Genomic DNA, 22,811 nt, shown 5'->3' with positions numbered 1-22,811 from the left:
CCCAGCCTTTCTCCTTCTTCTTGGCCTACATCTTCTGCTGTGATGGTGGCACTTACAGATTGGTTTAGAGTAGCAGCTCACTGTCCAACACAGGTGCTAGAGATTGGGAAGTAATTGTGAACATTGTACAGGTAGTTTTTAGTATAAAGACATAACAGTGCCCCAGGGGCAGGCAGAGTGCCTGGAAATGTCCTGCTAGACAGACCTCAGCAGAGCAGAAGAAAATTTTTTATAGATAAGATACAATAAACAACCTTCAGACCAAGAAATGAAGAGCCCTGACTCCTTCTTCAAGCGCCGAGCTGAGAAAAAAGACTTTTGAACTTTTCACAAAGTCACTCTGATAAGCTAAAGATCCCAACACCAGCCCAATGTCACAGCCCAGTGTCACATCCCAATGTCCCAGCCAGTGTCACTATTTGGTTTGGGGTGCCATGGTGCAGATCACTGCAACAACCCCAAAGGAAGCCCTACTGATGCAGAAACACCACTCATTATTTGCATGATTTGTATTTTTATTTTTGCCTGGTGTGTGTGGCCTGTGTTTGTATAAATAAGGCACTTATTTTATTTTATTTTATTTTATTTTATTTTATTTTATTTTATTTTATTTTATTTTATTTTATTTTATTTTATTTTATTTTATTTTATTTTATTTTATTTTATTTTATTTTATTTTATTTTATTTTTTATGTAACATTCCCAGAGCACAGAGCCATCCCTTTGGAGTGCTGGCACATGGGGCTCTGTATCTTCCTGCTGCAAGATAATTCTTGAGTTTTCTGAGCCCTGTCCCAAACAATGCTGCATTCAGGGGCATGCACAGATCAGCAGTGGCCACGAGCTTAACAAATCAGAATTTTCCTTCCCAGCAGAACAATGAGGCAGCTGAACATCAGCAGCTCCCAGCCAGCTGACTGCTAAAGGAGTCTCCAGGCATTGCCAGTGAAAATCTGTGGAATTCTGGGTCTGTACCTTGGCATTGGGCTTGGGCAGTGAGAGGAGGGGAATTGAACCACACTCCAAAGGCTCAAGGGACAGCAGGAGGAGAGGGGGCTGAATCTGTCCAGGGCTTTATGCAGAGCCCTCCCCACCACCCAAATCCTTCTCCTGCCCCCCGTGGCTTGTCCCTGCCTTTCTCACACCTGAATACCTGTCAGGGTTTCCCCTTCCTCCCCTCTAAAGCAGATCTTTTAAAAGCAAACACTCCTTCCCCAGTGCAGCCAGAGTGTGGACAGGGCTGGGAAAGTGTCACACTGTCCGGTTTTCGGCTGTTTGGAGGGCCTGGAAAGGCCCGGGGTGGCCTTGGGGCAGCCCGCGTATCAAAGGACGAGAAGAGGCTTCAGTTCTTCTTTCGGTCTTTATGTTTATTAATTGTTTATCTAAAAGATTTTCTCTCGGCCCGACAGAGCTCTGCTCAGCAGCCAGCCATGAGCACACTCCCCTCCCTCCGGGCGGTCACCTATCTTTATACCCATGGTTACGTGTACAATATTTATCATTTTTCCCCAATACCATTTATTCTTATTGCCCGGTGCACTTTTAGTAACGACCAATCCTAAAGTGCCACCATCACCACAGAAGATGGAGGAGAAGAAGAAGAAGAAGGAGGACAGGACACACCCCAATTCCTCCATCTTACTTCCCTAAACCCCCCTGTACATAAATCCTAAACCCTGTGTCTCACCCTCTAATTAACCAATCCCTTCACCATTCACCCCGGTGAAACCCTCCTGTCCTCATACAGGTGTCGTCTCCTGTGTAGGATCAAAGTCCAGCCACCAGACACTTCTGGAACATTCCAGGACTCCTGAGCCCCCCAAGGGTGCTCTCGGTGGCTCGGCACCTCAGTCCTGAGGTGCTGAGATCCCACATCACACGTGGTGTGTGTTAGAACATGGCTTAGGAAATAAGGTTGCAAATCATCAGAGCAGGGGCTGATGCAGCTCCAGGTGATGTTATTTGTGAGTGTTGTTGTTTCCTGAGTTAATGGAGAGTTGGGAGCAAGGAACAGGGGCTCAATCATGGGCTTGGTTTTTCTGCATGTTTCTGGATCTTTCTGCTGGGCTGAAGGATTTTATAGCCCCTCACAAGGTTATTTAGAAGCATCAGCTTGCCTGGACACCACAGGGATAAAGCCACAGCTGCAGAATTCACACCCCACTGAACCAAGGGGAGGAAATGAGGCAGGATCTTCCTCATGGTGCCAACCTATCCATCCCCAGGCAGTGCCCTGGTGTTTGCCTTTTGGACAGGTGTTTTGCAGTTTTGTCCCCTGAAATGCCTGAAGGTAGAAAACCCTTTAACACAGGGGTGTACAATGCAATGTGCAAAGCTGGATTCTCAAACTGAAGGCTGGGATAATCATGATGTGGCAGCTTACAGTTAATATGGCCATGGGGTTTGGAAAGAGGAGGTGAATGGAGGTGAAATGTCCTTTTAAAGTACCTGAGTGCTGTAACATCAGAGTGGAAGGAACATAATGGATCATGAAGTCAGTTGTTGGTCAGTGTAGGAAGCCAGGTCTTCTAAATACATCCATAAAACAAACTCCACATCCAGCAGGGCTCCCTGGTCCTTGAACTGCCACTGAGCTGCTCTGCAGCTTCCCTGTGTTGGGCAGGGTCCTCCATTCCCATTTTCCCTTTGTATGGGCTGTCTGGTGTTCTGTTTAATATTTCCTTCTGGCTGCCTGGCAGGATGATTCTCATCTCCCCAGGTATTTATAGGTGAGCATTTCCACCTTTTCCTCCTCCTTAATTCTGTGAGTGTCCTGCATTTAAATGAGCTGGCTCGGGGTGTGATGGCAGCAGAGAGGAGAGCCCACCTGACTGCTGAGCTTTCTTTTGCTTTTTACTGTCCCTTTAGAGGTTATGTGCTTTTATTATGCAGATTAAAAGTTAAGAGATTATGGGCAGATGGCAGCCTCTTGTTTGCTGCTATCCCAAACCTTTTCCTCATTAGATCTGGGATCCCAGGATAGTGCTCCCTCAGGCACCATCCTGCCCACAGCACACTGTGGTTTCTGCACTCAGATTTTACCCTGTCCCAGGCTGATTTATAGGTGAGCACTTCCACCTTTTCCTCCTCCTCCTTAATTCTGTGTAATTTAAATGAGTTCCTCTGCACGACAGGCTCAGGGTGTGATGGCAGCAGAGAGGAGAACCCACCTGACTGCTGAGCTTCCTTTTGCTTTTTACTGTGCCTTTAGAGGTTATGTGCTTTATTTGGCAGATGGCAGCCTCTTGTTTGCTGCTATCCCAAACCTTTTCCTCATTAGATCTGGGATCTCAGGATAATGCTCCCTCAGGGCTTTATCACACTGTGGTTTCTGCACTCAGATTTTACCCTGTCCCAGGCTGATTTTCACGTGGGACCTGGGAGTGTTTTGCTGCCCCCCACACACAGAGCAAACTGCTTCCCTCTACCTGTGCTGGCAGCACTTCCTCCCGTGCCTGTTGGAATAAACCACCAAGCATTGTGTGCAGGCTTTTCAAAGAACTTCCCTTTAACTCCTTACCTATCTCAGCTCCCTTATCTCTGTCCTGTGCCTCTGCCTGTGCCTTGTGCTGTGCTCCAGAGCTGGAGCAGGGTGTGCAGGGCTGCCCTGCTGCAGGGAGGGCTGGGTCTGACGCAAATAGAAACCAGAGTTCAGTGACTCCTGTGTTTAGTGGTTTGGCATTTTTTCAGTGCAAGGTTAGTGCTTTACATTTAAGGAGAGGGATTTTATTATTCCTGGTCTTACATCTCCCAGTTTTAGGTTTTATTCAGTGTTCATCAGAGCTGGCTTAGCATCCATTCCCATTTTCCTTCCCCTGACCTTAGCCAGTGGCTTTGCAGAGCTTGTGGATGACTCAAGGGTCAGCTGGGTTGGAGCTGAATCAGCCCCATCAAATTACAGACAATTCCCTTAAACCTTGGTTTTTTGAGGAAGATGTGGCAGTGGTCACTCGTAGTTTGCTAATTTTACTTAGAAAAAAGTGACACAATTACAAAGAACTCCTTTAACCTAATTTCCAAGCTGGCTGGAGGCTGCAGATGAATGGAGTATTCCTCACCCTGCCCTGTCTGCTCCCTCCATACAGGAAAGGAGTGGTGCAGAACGTGCTCCAAATGGCATTTCCTATTTTGTTCAACTGGCAGCATCTGAGCACCGAGCCCATGCAGGCCAGCTGCAGGCAAAACTCTCACCTGCACCCAACAGGAATTTAATTGCAGCTTTCCTGGCCCTCAGGGTGGATCAGAACCACGTAGACATGAGTATTTTGAATATTGTAGACATGCATATTCATGATCAGGACAGACTTGGATCATTTTCCTGGTGCAGGGGGGTTAGACTGACTGGACAGTTTTTTGCTCTGTTTTTCCAAGAGCAGCAGGAATATTTTAGCCATAGTTCTGCCAAGGCAAATCCTGTTTATCTGAGTGCTCTTGTGGGAGGCTGATTCTCTGTCAGAGGGCTTATGAACAATTTACTCAAAGGCTTGAAGTCCTGCTTGACAGCTGAGTTTATTTTGAGATTTACATAAAATAAAGTCTTAAAGCAGCACTGAACCTGGTATCACACAGAAAAGGCCCAAGTGTCTGAGGCACAGAGTGAACTTGGTTTAGGAAAGTCACTCACTTCCCAAAGCACGAGGACAATGGGGTTGTTCCCTTGGGTGAGTGCAGGCTGCTAATTCCTGCACTTACAAACCAGGTAAATTTGGTTTCACTGCCAGAAGCCTGCTTAAATTCCCTTCCCTTCCTAAAGGCCCATCCTTGGCTGTCCATGAACATCTCCTCATGAACACAAGTTTTAATTAAATATTTCCATGTGGGTTTGCAAAGAGAATGGACTCAAAGCCTGTAGTCATGGACTTTTAATGTATATATTTAATGGAAAAAAATAACTGAGGCTTCTTACCCCATTTGGGAGAGTGACCCAAACCATGTGGGATGTTTACAACAGGAATTGTCCCTGCTCCACATAGCAGAGATGTGCAGCTCCTGGATCATTCTTCCCATGCACAGAGCAGGAGGAAAAGGCTGTGTGCCCATACTCAGCATTTCACTTTGTGCTTTGGAGTTCACAAATAAGCTGGAAACAGAGAATAATTTGAAACCACCAGTTTTGATTCTCTTAATCTTCACTGTGACCAAGTTTGCTGCTGACTGGATTTGCTGCTGACTAGGTTTGCTCCCTAGCACAACTGAGGGAGCTGTAGCACTCCAGATTCTGTCCTGAATTATTTTTATTTGCTTTTCCTTGACGTTTCCTTTGCTTTAAGGCACAAACTGAGAGCCCATCTCAGAGGTGTCTGTGCTGTGAGTGACTGAGCAGGATCTGTCCTTAGGGACCTGTGGAGCTTCAGGCAGCACTGCTGAGGGTGAAGCTTTGTGTGCCTGTAAAGCAGAGTGTGCTGCCAGGCTGTGAGCAGTGCTGACAATGGAGCAGTGCAAGGTCAGTGTTAGAATAAAACTGCTTTTTTCCAGTAGAAATGATCCAGAATGCCAACACCTGCCCTTCATCTCTCCTAAGGGAACAGCAAACCAGTGACCTGCTGTGTTCTCCAGCAGCTGCTCTGTCGCTGGGCTGTTGGACAGATGGACAAGGAGAGGCAAAGTGGGTTAGTGAGGAGCATTTGCCTGGTGCTCAGGGCTGGCACTGCTGCCCCAAGGGCTCTTTGGCTTCTGGAGCAGGGAGTTCCATGTCAATGATTAATCAGGAATTCCCTGTCTGATGGGAGGGCTCAGCTCGGTGAGGCTCTTTGTGCAACATTCCCGTCCTGCAGATGTTGTTTGGGACTGTGGGTTCCAAGTCTTGCCAACTGACTTTTCTTTATTTGTACTGAGTGCATTTGAAGTTGCATCATTTCCTCGGTAAGAACAGTTTTATTTTTGACTGGAGTGTTTGTCAGGTGGAGGAAATCCTAAATGTGAGTGCTCTCTGGTGGTGGAGATTTCTGCTCCAGAGTTCCCATTTCTGCAGTGTATTTCCAGGAGCAGCTGCATGTGAATATACCTTGTCTGCACCTAAAGATCCTTTTTTTTTTAAACTCCTTTCCCTAAAAATAAAAACTAAAACAAAAAATAAAAGTGTTTTTCTTGCCTTAGTGGACTTCTAGCCAAGAGAAGAATTTCTCTCCCTTAAAATGATTTATATTCTGTGACTCATTGGTTATTTTGTCATTATCAATTGATGTTTTAATGAGGCAATAAAAACTTCTCATGAAAGAGCTGATGTTCCTCCTCAAAATAACCCACCAGGATTAAATACTGTGAGTTGCTTTTTGGCTGCTGGGCTGCTGCAGAGAGGGGACTGAGGGGAAACTCACTGGGGCTGCAGCTCCTCCCTAGGGGACAGCTCTGATCTCTGCTCTGGACAGGGACAGGACCCAGGGAAGGGCTGGAGATCAGGGCAAGGTTCTTTGCAGAGGGGGACGTAAGTGGCCCGAAGTTTAGAGTCCGGCTAGCTGAGGGCGAAAGGCCGACGCCCCTCTGCAATTCCTGGCCAGCGCCCTTCGGCGTCTGAGGGCCTCGGGCTGTGCTGGCTGCGGACTGGCGTACCTCGCTGGTATATGAGAGGAACGGAGCTGACCATTTCCCGGGGGTTAAACGTCAGTTTATTGAAGGTGTTGCGGGATCCAAACGCGGGGAAACCAACCGGGAAAAAGTTTTTCCATAGGGGGGTGAAACAGGATTATAAAGGAGGGGGGTGGGTACAGGCGGAGCCAATCGGGAAAGGTGAGGGGATGAACTTCACAGAACTGACACTCCATGGAGACCAATAATCAAAAGGTAAAGGAGGTGTCCTGGGACCCCAGCCAGCCACCATCTCCAGAGAGGAGAAGGTTCTCGAAACCTGGGAGGAGAAAGGGAGTGATTGACTGGACCCAGGGAGGAAACAACTTTCACTTATAAGGGAAACCAGGGGAGGAGCAATTACATCTCGGCAACTATGAATAGCGGTTACTATGGCAACTTATCTGACAGGCTAGCACTGGCGGGAAAAACTGGGGGAACGAAACCATTTTACACATAATAGGGGAGAACAATACATAAATTGGGGGAATAACACAAGAAACTTAACAACACACTACAACAGTTCTTCCCCCAGAGGTGCTGGCACTGCCCAGGGAATGCCAGAGCTCCAGGAGGGATTGGACAGCACTGCCAGGGGTGCCCAGGGTGGGATTGTTGGGGTGGGATTGGGTGATCCTTGGGGATCCCTTCCCACTCAGGATATTCCATGGCATTGATACAGAAATTACTCAAATGGAACTATTGCAGGGAAATGTTTTGTTGCAGCACGAGCTGATGTGACTTCATGAGATACAAAACAAGGTTTGACCCTGGGGGTGTCACGGAGCTCAGGGAAAGGTTCTTCCCCCAGAGCTCCAGGAGGGATTGGACAGCACTGCCAGGGGTGCCCAGGGTGGGATTGTTGGGGGGTCAGGGCAGAGCCAGATGTGGGATTGGGTGATCCTTGGGGATCCCTTCCCACTCAGGATATTCCATGACACTGATACAGAAATGATTCAAATGGAACTTTTGCAGGGAAATGTTTTGTTGTAGCACAAGCTGATGTGACTTCCATGAGATACAAAACGAGGTTTGTCCCTGGGGGTGTCACAGAGCTCAGGGAAAGGTTTCTCCCCCAGAGGTGCTGGCACTGCCCAGGCTCCCCAGGGAATGGTGCCAGAGCTCCAGGAGGGTTTGGAGCTGCCAGGGATGCCCAGGGTGGGAGTGTTGGGGTGGGATTGTGTGATCCTTGGGGATCCCTTCCCACTCAGGATATTCCATGACACTGATGCAGAAATGATTCAAATGGAACTATTGCAGAGAAATGTTTTGTTGATGTGACTTCCATGAGATACAAAACAAGGTTTGACCATGGGGGTGTCAGGATCCACTCCTGAGGTTCCTTTTATTAAGGAACTTTCTTTAATCAAGGAACTGTTGTTGCTTTGAGTATCAAACCCCAGTTCTCCATGTTACACCTCAGCACTGAAATGCCTGTGCTGGCTGTGAAAAGCACCAATGGATTTGTGGTCTTGTTTTGTGACCTTGCCCTGCAGAGGAATCCTGGGTTTAACACAGCTCAAAGCTCCCCGTTTGCTCTGCCCTCCTGGGTTGTTTTCTTAAGCTTTTCTGAGCTCTCCATGGGCAGGGCAAGCCCAGCTCTCCCAGCAGAGCCAGGAAAAGAGGCCCTGCTGTTCTTGGGCTGCTGCTGTGCTGAGCCGTGCTCAGGGATGAAAAGGGGCTTTATCAGCAAGGAGGGTGAGGAGCTGGAGCTCCTGGTGGGAACAGCTCTGCAAATTGAGCTCTGGTGCTAGGAAAGAAATGAACTGAGATGTAAATGGGGATGTCACTTGTTCATAAAGTCTGTGTCCCCAAAGCCAGACTGGAGAGGTGCCTGGAGACAGATCCTTCTTCCCCCCATCTCCATCTGCCTTTGTCACAGAATCTTTTATGGAAAATCCTTTCCTTAGGATTTTTCCTCCTGAGAAGCTGAGAGGCCTCAGGAACAAAATGCAAACAATGGTTATCTGCTGCTGTGGAATGCAACAGGTGCATCTGTGATTGGTCTCATGTGGTTGTTTCTAATTAATGGCCAATCACAGTCAGCTGGCTCAGACTCTCTGTCCCAGCCACAAACGTTTGTTATCATTCTTTCTTTTTCTATTCTTAGCCAGCCTTCTGAGGAAATCCTTTCTTCTATTCTTTTAGTATAGTTTCAATGTAATACATATCATAAAATAATAAATCTGGAGCCAGATCCTGATCTCTTCCCCAACCCAAGCACCCCTGTGGACACCATCACACGCCTTTTGCCACAGAGCTGCAGACACAACTCACCAGAGCCCAGTGAAACCTTTCAGAACTTGGCTTGCAGGCCCAGAGTGGGATGTGCTGGCTGAGCTGAGCTCTGGGGAATGGCAGGCAGGGTGTGAGGCTGTGCTGGGCCACATCTGCAGGTTCTGCTTGGAGCCAGAGGGTGCTGGCACTGCCCAGGCTGCCCAGGGAATGGGCACAGAGCTCCAGGAGGGTTTGGACACCAGGGATGGAATTGCTGGGATGTCTGGGCAGGCCAGGGCTGGGACTGGATGATCCTTGGGGGCCCTTCCCACTCAGGACATTCCCTGATTCTCTGATTCACTCAGGGATGCTGAACTGTCACGGGAGGAAACTGAAACTGGGCTCTGGCAATGCCACTTTACATAATTCATTACTGAAGGAAGAGGTCAGAGTATTGGGTGCTGTGATGGTGGCCTGGCACTGCACTGCAGCAGGAAAGGCCTTTATTTCTTTATTTCTGCTCAGCTAAAACACCCCCCCTCACCCTCTGTGTGGCCATGGGGCTTAAAACCTCATCCTCAATCTGCTGGATCTTTATTTTCAGCATCAGCAGTGCCTTGAGCACAGTTCTGTGCTGCTGGGCAGGAAACTGGGAGAGCAGCCTCAGGTAACTCACCTTTTTTTGGGTGTCCACCTCCAGGAGGTGAAATGATTCTGCTCATTGTGATATCCTTGTGGTTTCCATTACATATTGATGTCCCAGTGTGACTTGATCTCCCTAATACCAGCAGGGCTGTGTGGGTTTGGTTTTTCAGGCTCTCCTCATGCAGTCCCTCATGGGCTCCCAGCCTGGGATCTGATCCCTTTGCACTTTGACCTCTTCAGGATCTTCCAAAAAAATTAAAATTAGGGATATTTGTATTGCTAATTATCTTTTCTAAAACATTACTGGTACATTTCAAACAGCATATATTCAAAAATGTAAAATATCTTTGCATTCTAAGCTCATTATTATTTTGGGAAAGGCATATCAGGACACCTTAAGTTAAAAGTGGTGTAGGAACAAGAGGAGGTTTTGCAATTCTTGTGTCTTCCCAGTGTTCCAGGAGGAAGCTGGAGTGGGAGAAACCAACACTTGTAGAAAGTGGAATGCTGGATGATATTTCTTGAGTTTTATTACACCTGCTAAAAACTGACTGCTGCCAAGATGCTGCAGAAAATTCTCAAATGAACAATAGAAAATGTCAGGGCTGTCACCACATGGGGGTGGTAATAAATTCAATAAAGTGAGGCTGGAATTGGTGCCGGAGTCCGGCAGCGTTCGAGGCTCCCGGGCTCTGCGGAGGGGCTCTGGTGCCATCTAATGTCCCGAGGTTTAAATGCAGCTGCAGACCGGGATTGGCGTTGGAAATCCAGGTTTGTGTTTGTGTGTTGATCCCAAACCTGTTCTCCTTTCTCCTCCTGACAAACAAACGCTGTGTAAATTCCTCGGCTGTTAATCTGGAATTATTCTGAGTTCTCCTCATAGGTAACTTTCAATAAAATGGGAGCTTGTTTGGAAACATTTTCTAACTGAAACATCATTTTTAAAATAACATCAAGTTATTTTCTGTCTTGTTTGCAGAAAGAATCAAAGAGCCGGGTAGGGATAGGAATGGTGTAGTTTAGGGTTGTTTGCACACAGAAATTTTTAGGAATTTTCCCTCTTGTGTAGCAGCACTGATGATTCCAAAGTGCAAAAAAGACATTGCTGGAGCTGGGAGGCTGCAATTCCCTCCTGGGCTTTTGTCTTTGTTTAATTTCAGGTGTGATCAGACCTCTCAGTGAGGGCTTCAAAACTTCTGCTCCTCTGTCATGAGCTGGGCCATGGACAACTACAGAATGTAAATCCCCTTTATGAAATTAAATTAAATTTGCTCCTCACACTCACGTTCACTTCTAGCGAGTGTAAATGCCACATTATGGGTCTGGCAGTGAGGCTGAGGCAGAAATCTCCTCTGTAGGTGCTGGAACTCCAAGCCAGCCCTGCGTTGTTGTCCCTGTGCCCTCAGGTCTCTGCTGCTGTGCCAGTGCCCAGGGTTTTCCTGTCCTGTTTCCATTGTGTCCTGAACCTCTGCTTTTGTCTGATTCCTGCCTTTTGTGTGCTCTGGGCAGCTTCGAGAAGGGCCGGATTTACACCTTTATCGGGGAGGTGGTGGTTTCCATGAACCCTTACAAGAACCTGAACATCTACGGGCGGGACACGATCGAGCAGTACAAGGGCAGGGAGCTCTACGAGCGGCCTCCCCACCTGTTTGCCATCGCCGATGCTGCTTACAAAGCCATGAAGAGACGATCCAAAGACACCTGCATCGTCATCTCAGGTAGGTGAGAGGGCTCTGCATGGTGATGAGCATCTGATCCCTGTGAAATTCCAGGCGGAAGGAGAATAATGGTTTGCCTAATGACAGCGTTTTATAAAAGAAACTTCATTAAGCTTCAAGCTGCTCATTTGCATTTGAATCCGTGTGTGGAGATCGGCACAATTATTTCTTATCTCATTCAAGAGCTGGTGCCAGCCAGGAGCTGGATCTGTGCCTGCAGAGGGATAATGTGAGCAGGAGCCCTGGGTCTGCTCCGGAGTGACCTGGGATGATGAGGGCTGGGATCTGCAGGGCTGGGATCTGCAGGGCTGGGATCAGGGCTGGGATCAGGGCTGGGATCAGCAGGGCTGGGATCTGCAGGGCTGGGATCAGGGCTGGGATCAGCAGGGCTGGGATCAGGGCTGGGATCAGGGCAGGGATCAGGTCTGGGATCAGCAGAGCTGGGATCAGCAGGGCTGGGATCAGGGCTGGGATCAGCAGGGCTGGGATCAGCAGGGTTGGGATCTGCAGGGCTGGGATCAGCAAAGCTGGGATCAGGGCTGGGATCTGCAGGGCTGGGATCTGCAGGGCTGGGATCAGCAAAGCTGGGATCAGGGCTGGGATCAGCAGGGCTGGGATCTGCAGGCTTGGGATCTGCAGGGCTGGGATCTGCAGAACTGGGATCTGCAGGGCTGGGATCAGCAGGGCTGGGATCAGGGCTGGGATCAGGGCTGGGATCAGCAGGGCTGGGATCTCCAGGGCTGGGATTTGCAGGGCTGGGCTGGTCTCTCCTCAGGAGCTGCTGATTTTTGTCTCTGTCCTCACTGGAAAGGCAGCAGTGGGAGCAGGGCTGGTACCAGAGTGATCCCTGCCTGGATCCTGGCACTTCTTTTCCTTGATGTCCCCGTGCTCAGGCAGCTCTGAAAGGAGAGAGCCCCGGCCTGGGGTGCAGAACAGTGGCCCCTTGTGCTGCTGCAGGCCGGGCTTTCTCCTCTAACAATATTCCTTTGATCCTCTGTGTGCCAGCCCTTTTCCCGACCTGAGGAATCTCACAGCACAATTGCTCAAAGTCAGCCCAGCAGCAGCAGCCAGGCAGGGTTATGGCTGTGTTTAGAAAACGTCCCAAGTGCACACAAAGATTGCTTTAAAAAGAAAAAAAAAACCAAACCACCCAAGCACTGTTGGGGTAGAATTGAGGTCTTCTGTCCAATGATTTGTTTTGCTTTTTTTTTCATCTGTTTGTGGTGTTTCTGCCCCCAGGTGAAAGCGGGGCTGGGAAAACTGAGGCCAGTAAATACATAATGCAGTACATAGCAGCCATCACCAACCCCGGGCAGAGGGCTGAGGTGGAGAGGTAAGGCCTGGGCTGGAAAAGAAGGGAAATTCTCCTGCTTGGAGATCTCTTTCTGTGGGCTGTAGAGCACCACGTTATCAGATGGTCTCTTGTACATGCTGATTTATACTTAACTTTTCCAGGTACTGCTTTTACTCTGGGAATTTTGCAGTGTTAATTGCTGAAAGCACATTAAAAAATTAATTTTGAAAGTTTAAAATCAAAACAGCATCTAGAAATACCATCCAGCCAATGTCAACCATCTAATGGCAGGACTCAATGATCTTAGAGGGCTTTGCCAACCTAAATGATTCTAAATCACTTTTCCTGGGGCAAATTGCCTGAAATTTGGGTGGGCTAGAAAAACATGTAGAGTGCAAGGAGTGTATTCTGTGACCTTCCTGGCTCACATGATTCTGAATTGCAAAATGTCCCTCTCTGTCCTGGAGTAAAAGCTTTGGAGCAAAGAATGTGCCTTTCTGCAGAAACAGATTTAAACCTACCCCAAATGAACTTTTGAAAATGATTGAAAAAGAGTTCAGAAAATTGCTTTTAGAATTGAAATGTGTATAGAAGCTGAATTTCTGGTGCTGGTTTCAGGGTGGGGGTCTGGTCTGTGAACCAAAGAGCATTTGCTTCCTCTGAGGAGCATTGCTGCCAGCTCCCAGCTGATTTCCCATGGGATTGCTGGTGCCATCCACACCTGCCCAAATCTGCCAGCAAAGAGCATCACTGCAGAAATGGCTGTGAAAAAAGAAATCCTGTGGTGTGAGTGTTGAAGCCTTACCCTTTTCCATCTCTCCATCGCTGCTGCAGAGTGAAGAACATCCTGCTGAAATCCAACTGTGTGCTGGAGGCCTTTGGCAACGCCAAGACAAACCGCAACGACAACTCCAGCCGCTTTGGGAAGTACATGGACATCAACTTCGACTTCAAGGGAGACCCCATAGGGGGGCACATCAATAATTACCTGCTGGAAAAGGTAAGGCACTCTCCTTTCCAGGCTTGCAGCCTTTGCTGGGGTTGCTTTTGCAATCTGGGCTTTGTCAGTAGGAAGTTTTCTGTTCAGACGTGTGCAGCAGGTGAGGAATGAGGGCACAGAAAATAAATCCAGGGCTGAAGTTTTCCTCAGTGCTGGCAGTACCCTGTTCCTGGACTTCCAGAGCTCACCAGCAACAGGGCTGTGTTACCCAAAGGATTTTGTGTGTGAAGTTTCATCTCAGTTTTTATTTTGGATAAAATTTACTCTCTGCACAGCTCCTGCTTTGTAATTCTTGCACTGAGCTCTCCCTGGAGAAGGAGATTTCCAGGGCTATAGGGAGCAAGTGTGCTTGAAAAGTGTTACTTTGGAATAATGCCACAGCCTTGGGTGAGCTGTTTGTAGTGTTGTTTTTATATATTCCAAGTGATCATGAGCATAATTATTTTTCTCATGTCATTAAGTGGTGGCTGAAAACATTGGAATATGCAAAACTGGAGAGCTCAGGCTGAGCCATTAACAGTTCTTGCTGTGTGAGACACGTCTGGCTTTGATTATGTGTTTGACCACATCTGCCAACACCCTTTTTTGTTTGTGTTTCTTTTTTGCTTCTCCCCTTATTTCCCTGAAGTCTATTTTCAGAGTAAACACTTTATTTTAAAAAACAAAACAACAAACCCAAACATTTAACTTGGGTTGCTTTGATGTAAGAAGAGGGCTGGGACTACAGCTGCAGTGACTTAAATCCTGATGATTTATTTATCCTGATTGTTTATTTCATATCCTTGACTTCTCCCAAGTTAAATTTGTTTCCATCTGAAAGCAGTGGAGGCTCTGGCCCAAATGCAAGCTGTGACAGACAGTGGCTTTGCAGCAGGAACACATCAAATCATGGAATATCCTGGGTTGGAAGGGACCTGCCAGGATCATCCAGTCCAACCCCCGGCCCTGCCCAGACACCCCAACAAACCCTGGGCATCCTTGGGAGCGGTGCCCAAACCCTCCTGGAGCTCTGGGACCATTCCCTGGGGAGCCTGGGCAGTGCCAGCACCTCTGGGGGAAGAACCTTTCCCTGATCTCCAACCTGAACGTCCCCAATACAGCTCTGTTCCCCATCACTCTCCATAGTTCAGACTTGTAGCATGAAATAAGGGCACATTGCTGGTTGACTGAATGTCTGCTGCATTTAACCCTTTTTTGTGCTGTTTTACTCTGGTCTGTCTGTTGTATTTATCCCTTTTTTGTGCTGTTTTACCTCTGGAATGAGGATTCTGGAATGGAGCTACAGCTCCTAAAACAAGGCCCTTGTGTCAGAGCAGAGCATCCCCTGGTACTGTGGGTGCTGTCCTGGGGGTGTAGGAGTGGTGACCACCAGGCCTTTTGCATTTATCTGTAGTCACAGAGTCCTGGTTTTCATTTCCAGTGATTAAATCCTTCTAAAACTAAAATGATGGTTTTTATTTGACTCTTCCATGAAAGCAACCCTGTGGTTCCCACATGGGACTCCTGGGTGGAAGTGGGACATTGCAGCTGTTACACAACTGCTGCTTTTGCCTGCAGACCTCAAGCTCCAGGGTCACACGTGTGAGATGGTGTTCCCAAGAGGCTGAGTGTGAGATGGGATGGATTTGGGGTGTCCTGGTGGTCTGAGGGGACACTAACACCCAGCTCTGTCCTTTGTTCCCCCAGTCCCGTGTGATCGTGCAGCAGCCGGGGGAGCGAAGCTTCCACTCCTTCTACCAGGTTTGTGTCACAGACATCTTTTCATTAAAAATCCTTTCCTTAGGATTTTTTCCTCCTGAGAAGCTGAGAGGCCTCAGGAACAAATGCAAACAATGGCTATCTGCTGCTGTGGGATGCAACAGGTGCATCTGTGATTGGTCTCATGTGGTTGTTTCTAATTAATGGCCAATCACAGTCAGCTGGCTCAGAGAGTCTGAGGCAGCTGCCTTTGTTATCATTCTTTTCTTTTCTATTCTTAGCTTAGCCAGCCTTCTGAGATGAAACCTTTTCTTCTATTCTTTTAGTATAGTTTCAATGTAATATATATCATAAAATAATAAATCAAGCCTTCTGAATATGGAGTCAACATTCTCGTCTCTTCCCTCACCTGAAAAACCACTGTCACAGGTTTGTGTTCCTTTGTTGGAGCATTTGTTCTCTTGGGCAGAGCACTCAGGGCTTTCACCCTCTCATGTGTTGTGCTCAGGGTTCCCTTTTGCAGCATCTTGGGTGATCTTGGGTTCTTCAGTTCACTGCAGGGGCCTGGGAAGATGGATTGTTTTCTATCCTCCAGTCCCATATTAACACATTGCTAAACTTAAAAGGAGGCTGACTAAACAAATATGGGAGGATATTGGACTTTGACTCACTGGTTTATGTGTAGTAAGCCTAATCCCTCTATTTTGTCTTGAAGCCTTTAGTCCATATGGAAGTAATTTGGTTTTTTGGATGTTCTTTAATGTCTTCCACATTGAGTGTTGGTTCCCTGTGTGTCCTTTGGGGGATATGGTCAGCCTATTAGTATAACCTTGATTCTGCACTGAAGGAAGGGGAGGTTTGTTTATTTTTTTCCACTTTTTCAGTACTCCATGATGGCATATTAGCACTTTCCTCATGGATGTGTCATTTCCAGGAGGAAAAGTCTCTGTGTGGCAATGTGCTTGCCAAAGCACAGCAGTGAACAGGTCTGGGAGGGGTTCAGGCTGGTTTTTATACAGTTGTGACTCTAAAGGACAGTGATTTGTGGTGGCAGAGCACCTTGCACATTGTGCTCCAGATACTGCAGCAGTAATTAATATTTTCATGATTTTGCTTGTCAAGCAGATGAATAAGAGTCAGAAAAGAGAAGGATTTTATATTTTCCATTCACCATTTCTTAAAACTCTGTTGCTGCAGCTCCTGCAGGGAGGTTCTGAGCAGCTCCTGCGTTCTCTGCACCTCCAGAAGGATGCATCAGCCTACAGCTACATCTGCCCTGGGGCACAGCTCAAGGTGAGGGCTCTGAGGGACCCAGGCACAGCTTCACACTGGAAGTGCTGCTGGAAATGCTCAAAGCACTGCTGAGCTAGCAGAAGCTGAGATCAGAGGGGATGAGTAGGGAAAGGTGACACTGGTGTGCTGTTTGTAATGAGGTTTCTGGTACAAGATAAAGCACAAGTGTGCTTAGAATCATAGAAAAGATTTATTTAACTCTATTCTGCTTAAACATACAAATATACCTGTGCATGCTGCATCTGCTTATAAACAGCAATAAAATGATTTATTAATAAATGCAGGTGTGGATGTTTGGCCCATTAGCAGGGGCAGACATCCCCTGCTCCATAATGGGTACCTTAAACTGCCTTGTGGAACAAAAAGCCAGAAGGACTCATTTTTTTACAGCAGATCTTGGAGTTACTGAAGCACTGAGTCTTCATGTCTGACTTGTCCTCAAGGGGGAACTCTGAGCAGGAAAGAAGGGAACAAACCCATAAAGTGTTTAGACAGCAAGATCCTGAACACTTCAGACACAGCTGGAGCTGTCCCTGGTGTTGTCCCTTTGAAGCAGGGCCCAGACCTGATTTCCTAGGTGCTTTTGTGAGATTCACTTTGGTACAGAAACCCAGAGACCTTCTCCCATGCCAGATGATTCTCTTTAAAACTGTGTGTGCTAATCTTGAGAGAGGTGGAAAACAGAGATTTCCTGCTCATGCTCTGCAGCCTCTCAGAGAGTCTGTGAGTGCACAAATTGTCCCTGTTCTTCTGGGATTTTTTATGAACTCTTTCTCAGCAAATTCCAGTGGTAAATTTATTGTGCTGTGGTGGATTTCTGTGTCTCCTGCTGCCAGAATCTGTGTGTGCAATGCAGGATTCAGTGTCCAAGCACACAGATGGCACTGGAATAAGCTGGGAAACCTCATGACAGTGCCTTGCCTCTGAGAAACATCAAAGTGCATCTTGTTTCCCATGGGTTTGTGAAATCCTTGCTCCCTCAGCTGACTTCCATTAAAACCCCCATCCCAAACTTCTCTCTCCCCTCAGTGTTCCATTAATGATGGGGCTGAGTTCAAGGCAGTTGCTGATGCCATGAAGGTGATTGGCTTCAAGCAGGAGGAGATCCAAACTGTCTACAAAATCGTGGCAGCCATTCTGCACCTGGTAAGCTCCCTGCCCATGGGGATCCATCCCTGGGCCCATGAGGGCTTGAGCAGCTCTGATTTTCCTGCTGCAGAAGCCCTTGGAGGCTGGGAAGGTGTCCAGCTCCCAGCTCCAGTGGTGACACAAAGTCCATGCTGGAACAGGGCACTGCAGTGATGATCACATGTGCTCCTGCATGTTCCAGATCCCAAACCAGGCATACACTAAGTGCTGGGAGCTGTTGTATGGTCTGAAAAAGGAACTGTTGGGGTTTGGCAGTGAGGGGATTGGGAGCTTCTGTCCCTTTGTGCCTTCACACTCACCTTCATCCCCTGCTTCACTTCATGGTGAAGGCTGAGCACAGGAAACTCAGGAGACTTTAACTCTTTGTGTTCTGAGACTGAGGAGATCCTTCCTTCTCAAGGATCCTTCTGGGAGCCACAGAGCCTCTCCTGCACAGCAGCAGGGAGTTCCTGCAGCTCAGCTCTCGTGTTTCCTGAGGAAAGAGGTGGGCAGGAGGAGGGTGGCAAAGAGCAACTTTATTCCAGTTCCTTTCCTCCTTGGAAAGGAATGGAGGCAGAGCAGAGTGGGGCCATGCAGGGAGGCTGGGAGACAGTCCAAGGGGTGTCACTGCTTAATCCTGGCACAGAAGGCACCCAGGAGCAGAGCTGCCAGTCCAGTCCCACTGGCACTGAGCTCTCAGCTTCCCCACACCATTCCCACTCCCTCTGTGGCAGGGGAATTGCAGCCAGTGGTTTCATGGTGAGCTCAGTGAAGACAAATGCTACATGGTGTCATTCCCTATCCCTGGACTCTGAATCTTGGGATGGTGTTTGATGCTGTTTGTCCCAAAAGCTGAGCTGAACACTGAGCTGAACCTTTGAGAAAGCCCTTGCTGCTCCCTCTGACATTGGAGGTTTGAGGGTGTGGATGTGCAGGAGCCACCTTCCAGCTTGGCAGGAGATTTCCAGCCTGGACCAGCAGGTGGAATATGGATGGAGTTGGGGTGTGCTGATCCCTGTTAGTAAAGGGCAGATGGAGAAATGCTGCTGTTTGCAGGGAAACCTGAAGTTCTACGTGGATGGAGACACCCCCATCATCGAGAACAGCAAGCTGGTGTCAGTGATTGCTGAGCTCCTGTCCACCAAGGCCGAGCTGGTGGAGAAGGCGCTGCTGTTCCGCACGGTGGCCACGGGCAGGGACGTCATCGACAAACAGCACACGGAGCAGGAGGCCACCTATGGCAGGGATGCCTTTGCCAAGGTGGGTGCAGTCCCCTTCTGTGACACTCACAGACACATCTCTGCTGCCTTTGCCTCTGCATTGAGGGGTGCAGCACAGACTGGCAGTGCCCAAGGTGGGCATTGCTGCCAGAACTGTGCATTTTTCAGTGCTCAGTCCCAGCAGGATTCCTGGGTGGGTCAATAAGCACAGGGCTTGCTGTACATCCTGCAGATTTCTCTCTGAGTTCTGTAGGATCTGTGGCACCTCCCCATCCCTGCAGGGATCCAGAGATTCCCACAGCAGCAGTGCCAGGCACACCAAGGAGGGGATGGATCTGCAAATGTGTCCTACAGGGAGGAATGTGCTGTGAAATGGGATCCTCAGCTTCTTTAGAATGGAACTGTAACATCTAGAATTCATGTTGGAAACACAAAGTGGTATTTTAAAATATTTTTTATGAAGAATTGTAGAATGGTTTGGGTTGAAGGGACCTTAAAGACCATCTCTTTGCAAGGTGGGTGCAGTCCCCTTCCTGTGACACTCACAGACACATCTCTGCTGCCTTTGCCTGGGCACTGAGGTGTGCAGCACAGACTGGCAGTGCCCAAGGTGGGCATTGCTGCCAGAACTGTGCATTTTTCAGTGCTCAGTCCCAGCAGGATTCCTGGGTGGGTCAATAAGCACAGTTTACACAGTAATCCACAATTGCTGTACATCCTGCAGATTTCTCTCTGAGTTCTGTAGGATCTGTGGCACCTCCCCATCCCTGCCCTTCCAGCAGGGATCCAGAGATTCCCACAGCAGCAGTGCCAGGCACACCGAGGAGGGGATGGATCTGCAAATGTGTGATACAGGGAGGAATGTGCTGTGAAATGGGATCCTCAGCTTCATTTTGCAGTTAAATTCAAAGAGTAGAGAATGGAACTGTAACATCTAGAATTCATGTTGGAAACACAAAGTGGTATTTAAAAAAAAATTCATGAAGAATTGTAGAATGGTTTGGGTTGAAGGGACCTTGAAGACCATCCTGTTCCAACCCCCTGCCATGGGCAGGGACACCTTCCACAGGAAAAGTGAGTCCTGATGGCAGGAGTGACAATTGTTCCTCCTCTGTAAGAAATCAAATTATAAGGGAGGAATGGTTGAAGTTATGAAGGTCATTGATAATTAACTTGACTTCTTTTCCTGAGATAATGTATTTACCCAGCTTCACAGCACATTTTGAACATGAAGACTTTGAAGACACCTCTGCCTACAGAACATTATCTTTGTGAAAGGTGAACAGGATTATTCTCCTGTCATTGTGTTCAGTTGTTAAGTTTCTGTGACTGACCTCTCTCTTGCTCTTCACTATTGTTAAATAATTCTCAAGAATGGTGCTTATTAGGCAGCTGAAAAGCTGACTGGAATCAAATCAGGGAACTGCTGCTCCCAGTGACCTCAGTGGGATTTCAACTTGGTATAAATGAGTTTTGGAAGAAAGAAAACAAATACTTCCATAGAATATTTGCTTCAGTCAGTAGCTGCTCACTGTCATGACCATGACCTGCAGCTTTGATGGAGGCCTGGGATGAGCTGGGTGGCATTTCCTGGGGAGAGCTGAGGCAGGGGCAGGCAGGAGCCCTCAGTCTGTGTTTCCTGCAGGCCATTTACGAGCGTCTCTTCTGCTGGATTGTGACACACATCAACGATGTCATCGAGGTGAAGAACTACGACACCACGGTGCATGGCAAGAACACAGTCATCGGGGTCCTGGACATCTATGGCTTTGAGATATTTGACAATAACAGGTGAGCCACCTTCCAAAGCCCAGCGTTGTGCCCTTGCCTTTCCCAGAGCACTCATCACCTTTTCTTCTCGTGTTTTCGCAGCTTTGAACAATTCTGCATTAATTACTGCAATGAAAAGCTGCAGCAGCTCTTCATTCAGCTGGTTCTGAAGCAGGAGCAGGAGGAGTACCAGCGAGAGGGAATTCCCTGGAAGCATGTGAGTGCTTTGGCAGGGCAGTGAGGTGCTGTGAGGTCAGTGTACCAGCACAAGTGCTGGACCTGAAGCTGTTCCACATGCAGGCTCCACTTGATGGGACATCTGTGTCCCTGCCAGCTGGGCCAGGAGCTCCCCAATCACCTCACCACGTGTCTCCTTGGGAAAATATGGGACTCCAGGTCTGAGATCAAACCTTTTGTGGCTCCTCTGTGATGCCACACACGTAACTCTGGGTTTCTGTGCTGAGTGCTTACAGATTTTTCTGGTTGTTGATGGTAATTTGTAAAAACCTTGACTTTTCCTGTTCATGCTCGCTTCAGAATGCCAAGGACAGGATGTGCAGTGTCACTGTGGTGACTGCACACAGCTGAATTGTAAAGGACATTTTAAACAGCATTCTGCAGCAGAGGTCTTGAGATGTATCTGAGGGGTTTGAAAAATCACTTTCTGTGCTGTTCAGTGCAGGAGAGCAGCCTGCTTTGTCTGGAATCAGAGATCTGCACATTCAGAGCTGATTGCTCCTCACACTGGCTGCTATGGCCAGCACTGGTACCCTCCCATTTCTGCAGCCAAGGTCACCAACAGCCCTGTCCTTTGTTTCCTGCAGATTGATTATTTCAACAACCAGGTCATCGTGGACCTGGTGGAGCAGCAGCACAAAGGGATCATTGCCATTCTGGACGATGCCTGCATGAACGTGGGCAAAGTCACGGATGAGATGTTCCTCGAGGCCCTCAACAGCAAACTGGGCAAGCACGCTCACTTCTCCAGCAGGAAGGTAACCCACAGACCCTGCTGTCCTCTGCTGCCCCTTCCCCACCTTCTGAGGTGGAAGGGAATGAGGAAAAGGGCTTCAGGAGGGGGGTTTATCGGATTCACTGCGACTGAGTGTGGGATGAGGAGCTCAGAGCAGCTCCAGCCGCAGAAAAACCCGGCAGAGGGAGCTCCAGCCCATCCAGTGCCTCATCCCTTTTATTCCGGGATAAAAGGAGCCGGAGCTCGTGCCTTGACAGATCATGATGTCATCTGGAACCAATCGATACAGCCGCCTCGGCCCACGTGTTGTTCTTCCCAGGCTGCTCTAATACATAGTGACAGTGAAATTATTCACACTCCTGCATTATTACAGCGCTGTGATTTGGGCTTTTTTCATCCTCATTGGCTGCACAACGTGCTCGTCTCCCTCTGCACCTCAGAGCACCCAGGCCCCTGCCTGCCTTTGTCTGGGCTACAATGGGAGAATTAAAAGGCTTCATTTATTCCTCACTTGGCAGCAGATTGCAAAATGGTCACCAGCCTGATTAATTTGAGAATCTTTCACACAGAGTAATCAAATCAGGGCCTTTAGTTTGATGTGTCTGTACTCAGAAACGTTGTCTAAAATGCATGGCTCAGAGTGCTGGTCCCCCCTGCTCCCTCCCACCCCAGCACAATATTTTATGTAGGTCAGAAGTACCAAATTAGCCTGGTTGTGTAAGATATGTGCTAAAGGCTGCCTCTGGGAGGCCTGGGATAAACAATGGATCTGGCTGGGGCTGTCTGAGGAGAGGCCAGGATGAAAGTAAACCAAAACCACTTTTTCCTGCCAGATAATAATTTTCCTTAAATGCCCTTCTGCTGCAGCACAGCTGATGCACACCTGCCAGGTGCACCTGAGCTCAGGGAGAGGGACAGGGGGCTTGATTCCAGTTTTGGCCCAGATTTCACGTGCCTGAGCAGCGACATGGAACATTCTGAGAAAACTCACATGAAAATAAATGTGAGGCCTGGCCTGGGTTCCTGTTTGAATACAAACTGCTTCCTGCAGTGGGATGGAGTCTGGGATCCTCTGCAGGAGAGTGCTGGGGAGTGGTTTAGTCTCTGGAGCTGTCTGGTCAGTGGATGTCAGAGAGGAGTTTGGTTTCTGTTCTGTCCTTGCTCCCACATCTGCCCAGGGGAAGGGGCCCTGCCACAGAGGGAGCAGGTGGTGCTTTACTGCAGTGGCAGAAGGGGATGGAATTTCAGGAGGTGCTATGGGAGGCTCTAAAATGAACATTTAAAAATAAAA

At 48.3% G+C, this 22,811-nt stretch overlaps 1 protein-coding gene across 1 annotated transcript in view; it reads left to right on the top strand.

The window, feature by feature from the left end:
• The window catches only part of MYO1D (myosin ID), a 171,934-nt gene that overhangs the window by 34,959 nt on the left and 114,164 nt on the right, over positions 1-22,811 (top strand). Inside the window, exons 2-11 of the mRNA XM_064733632.1 lie at positions 10,936-11,144; positions 12,384-12,477; positions 13,273-13,438; positions 15,125-15,178; positions 16,334-16,429; positions 17,459-17,575; positions 18,614-18,817; positions 20,423-20,568; positions 20,650-20,764; positions 21,372-21,542. Coding sequence (XP_064589702.1) covers positions 10,936-11,144; positions 12,384-12,477; positions 13,273-13,438; positions 15,125-15,178; positions 16,334-16,429; positions 17,459-17,575; positions 18,614-18,817; positions 20,423-20,568; positions 20,650-20,764; positions 21,372-21,542 — 1,372 coding nt within the window. The remainder of the gene's footprint in view (positions 1-10,935; positions 11,145-12,383; positions 12,478-13,272; positions 13,439-15,124; positions 15,179-16,333; positions 16,430-17,458; positions 17,576-18,613; positions 18,818-20,422; positions 20,569-20,649; positions 20,765-21,371; positions 21,543-22,811) is intronic.

This window comes from Zonotrichia leucophrys, chromosome 27, assembly GCF_028769735.1.
Source record: "Zonotrichia leucophrys gambelii isolate GWCS_2022_RI chromosome 27, RI_Zleu_2.0, whole genome shotgun sequence".
Lineage (NCBI taxonomy): Eukaryota > Metazoa > Chordata > Aves > Passeriformes > Passerellidae > Zonotrichia > Zonotrichia leucophrys.
This window is presented reverse-complemented; position numbering and strand designations above follow the sequence as displayed.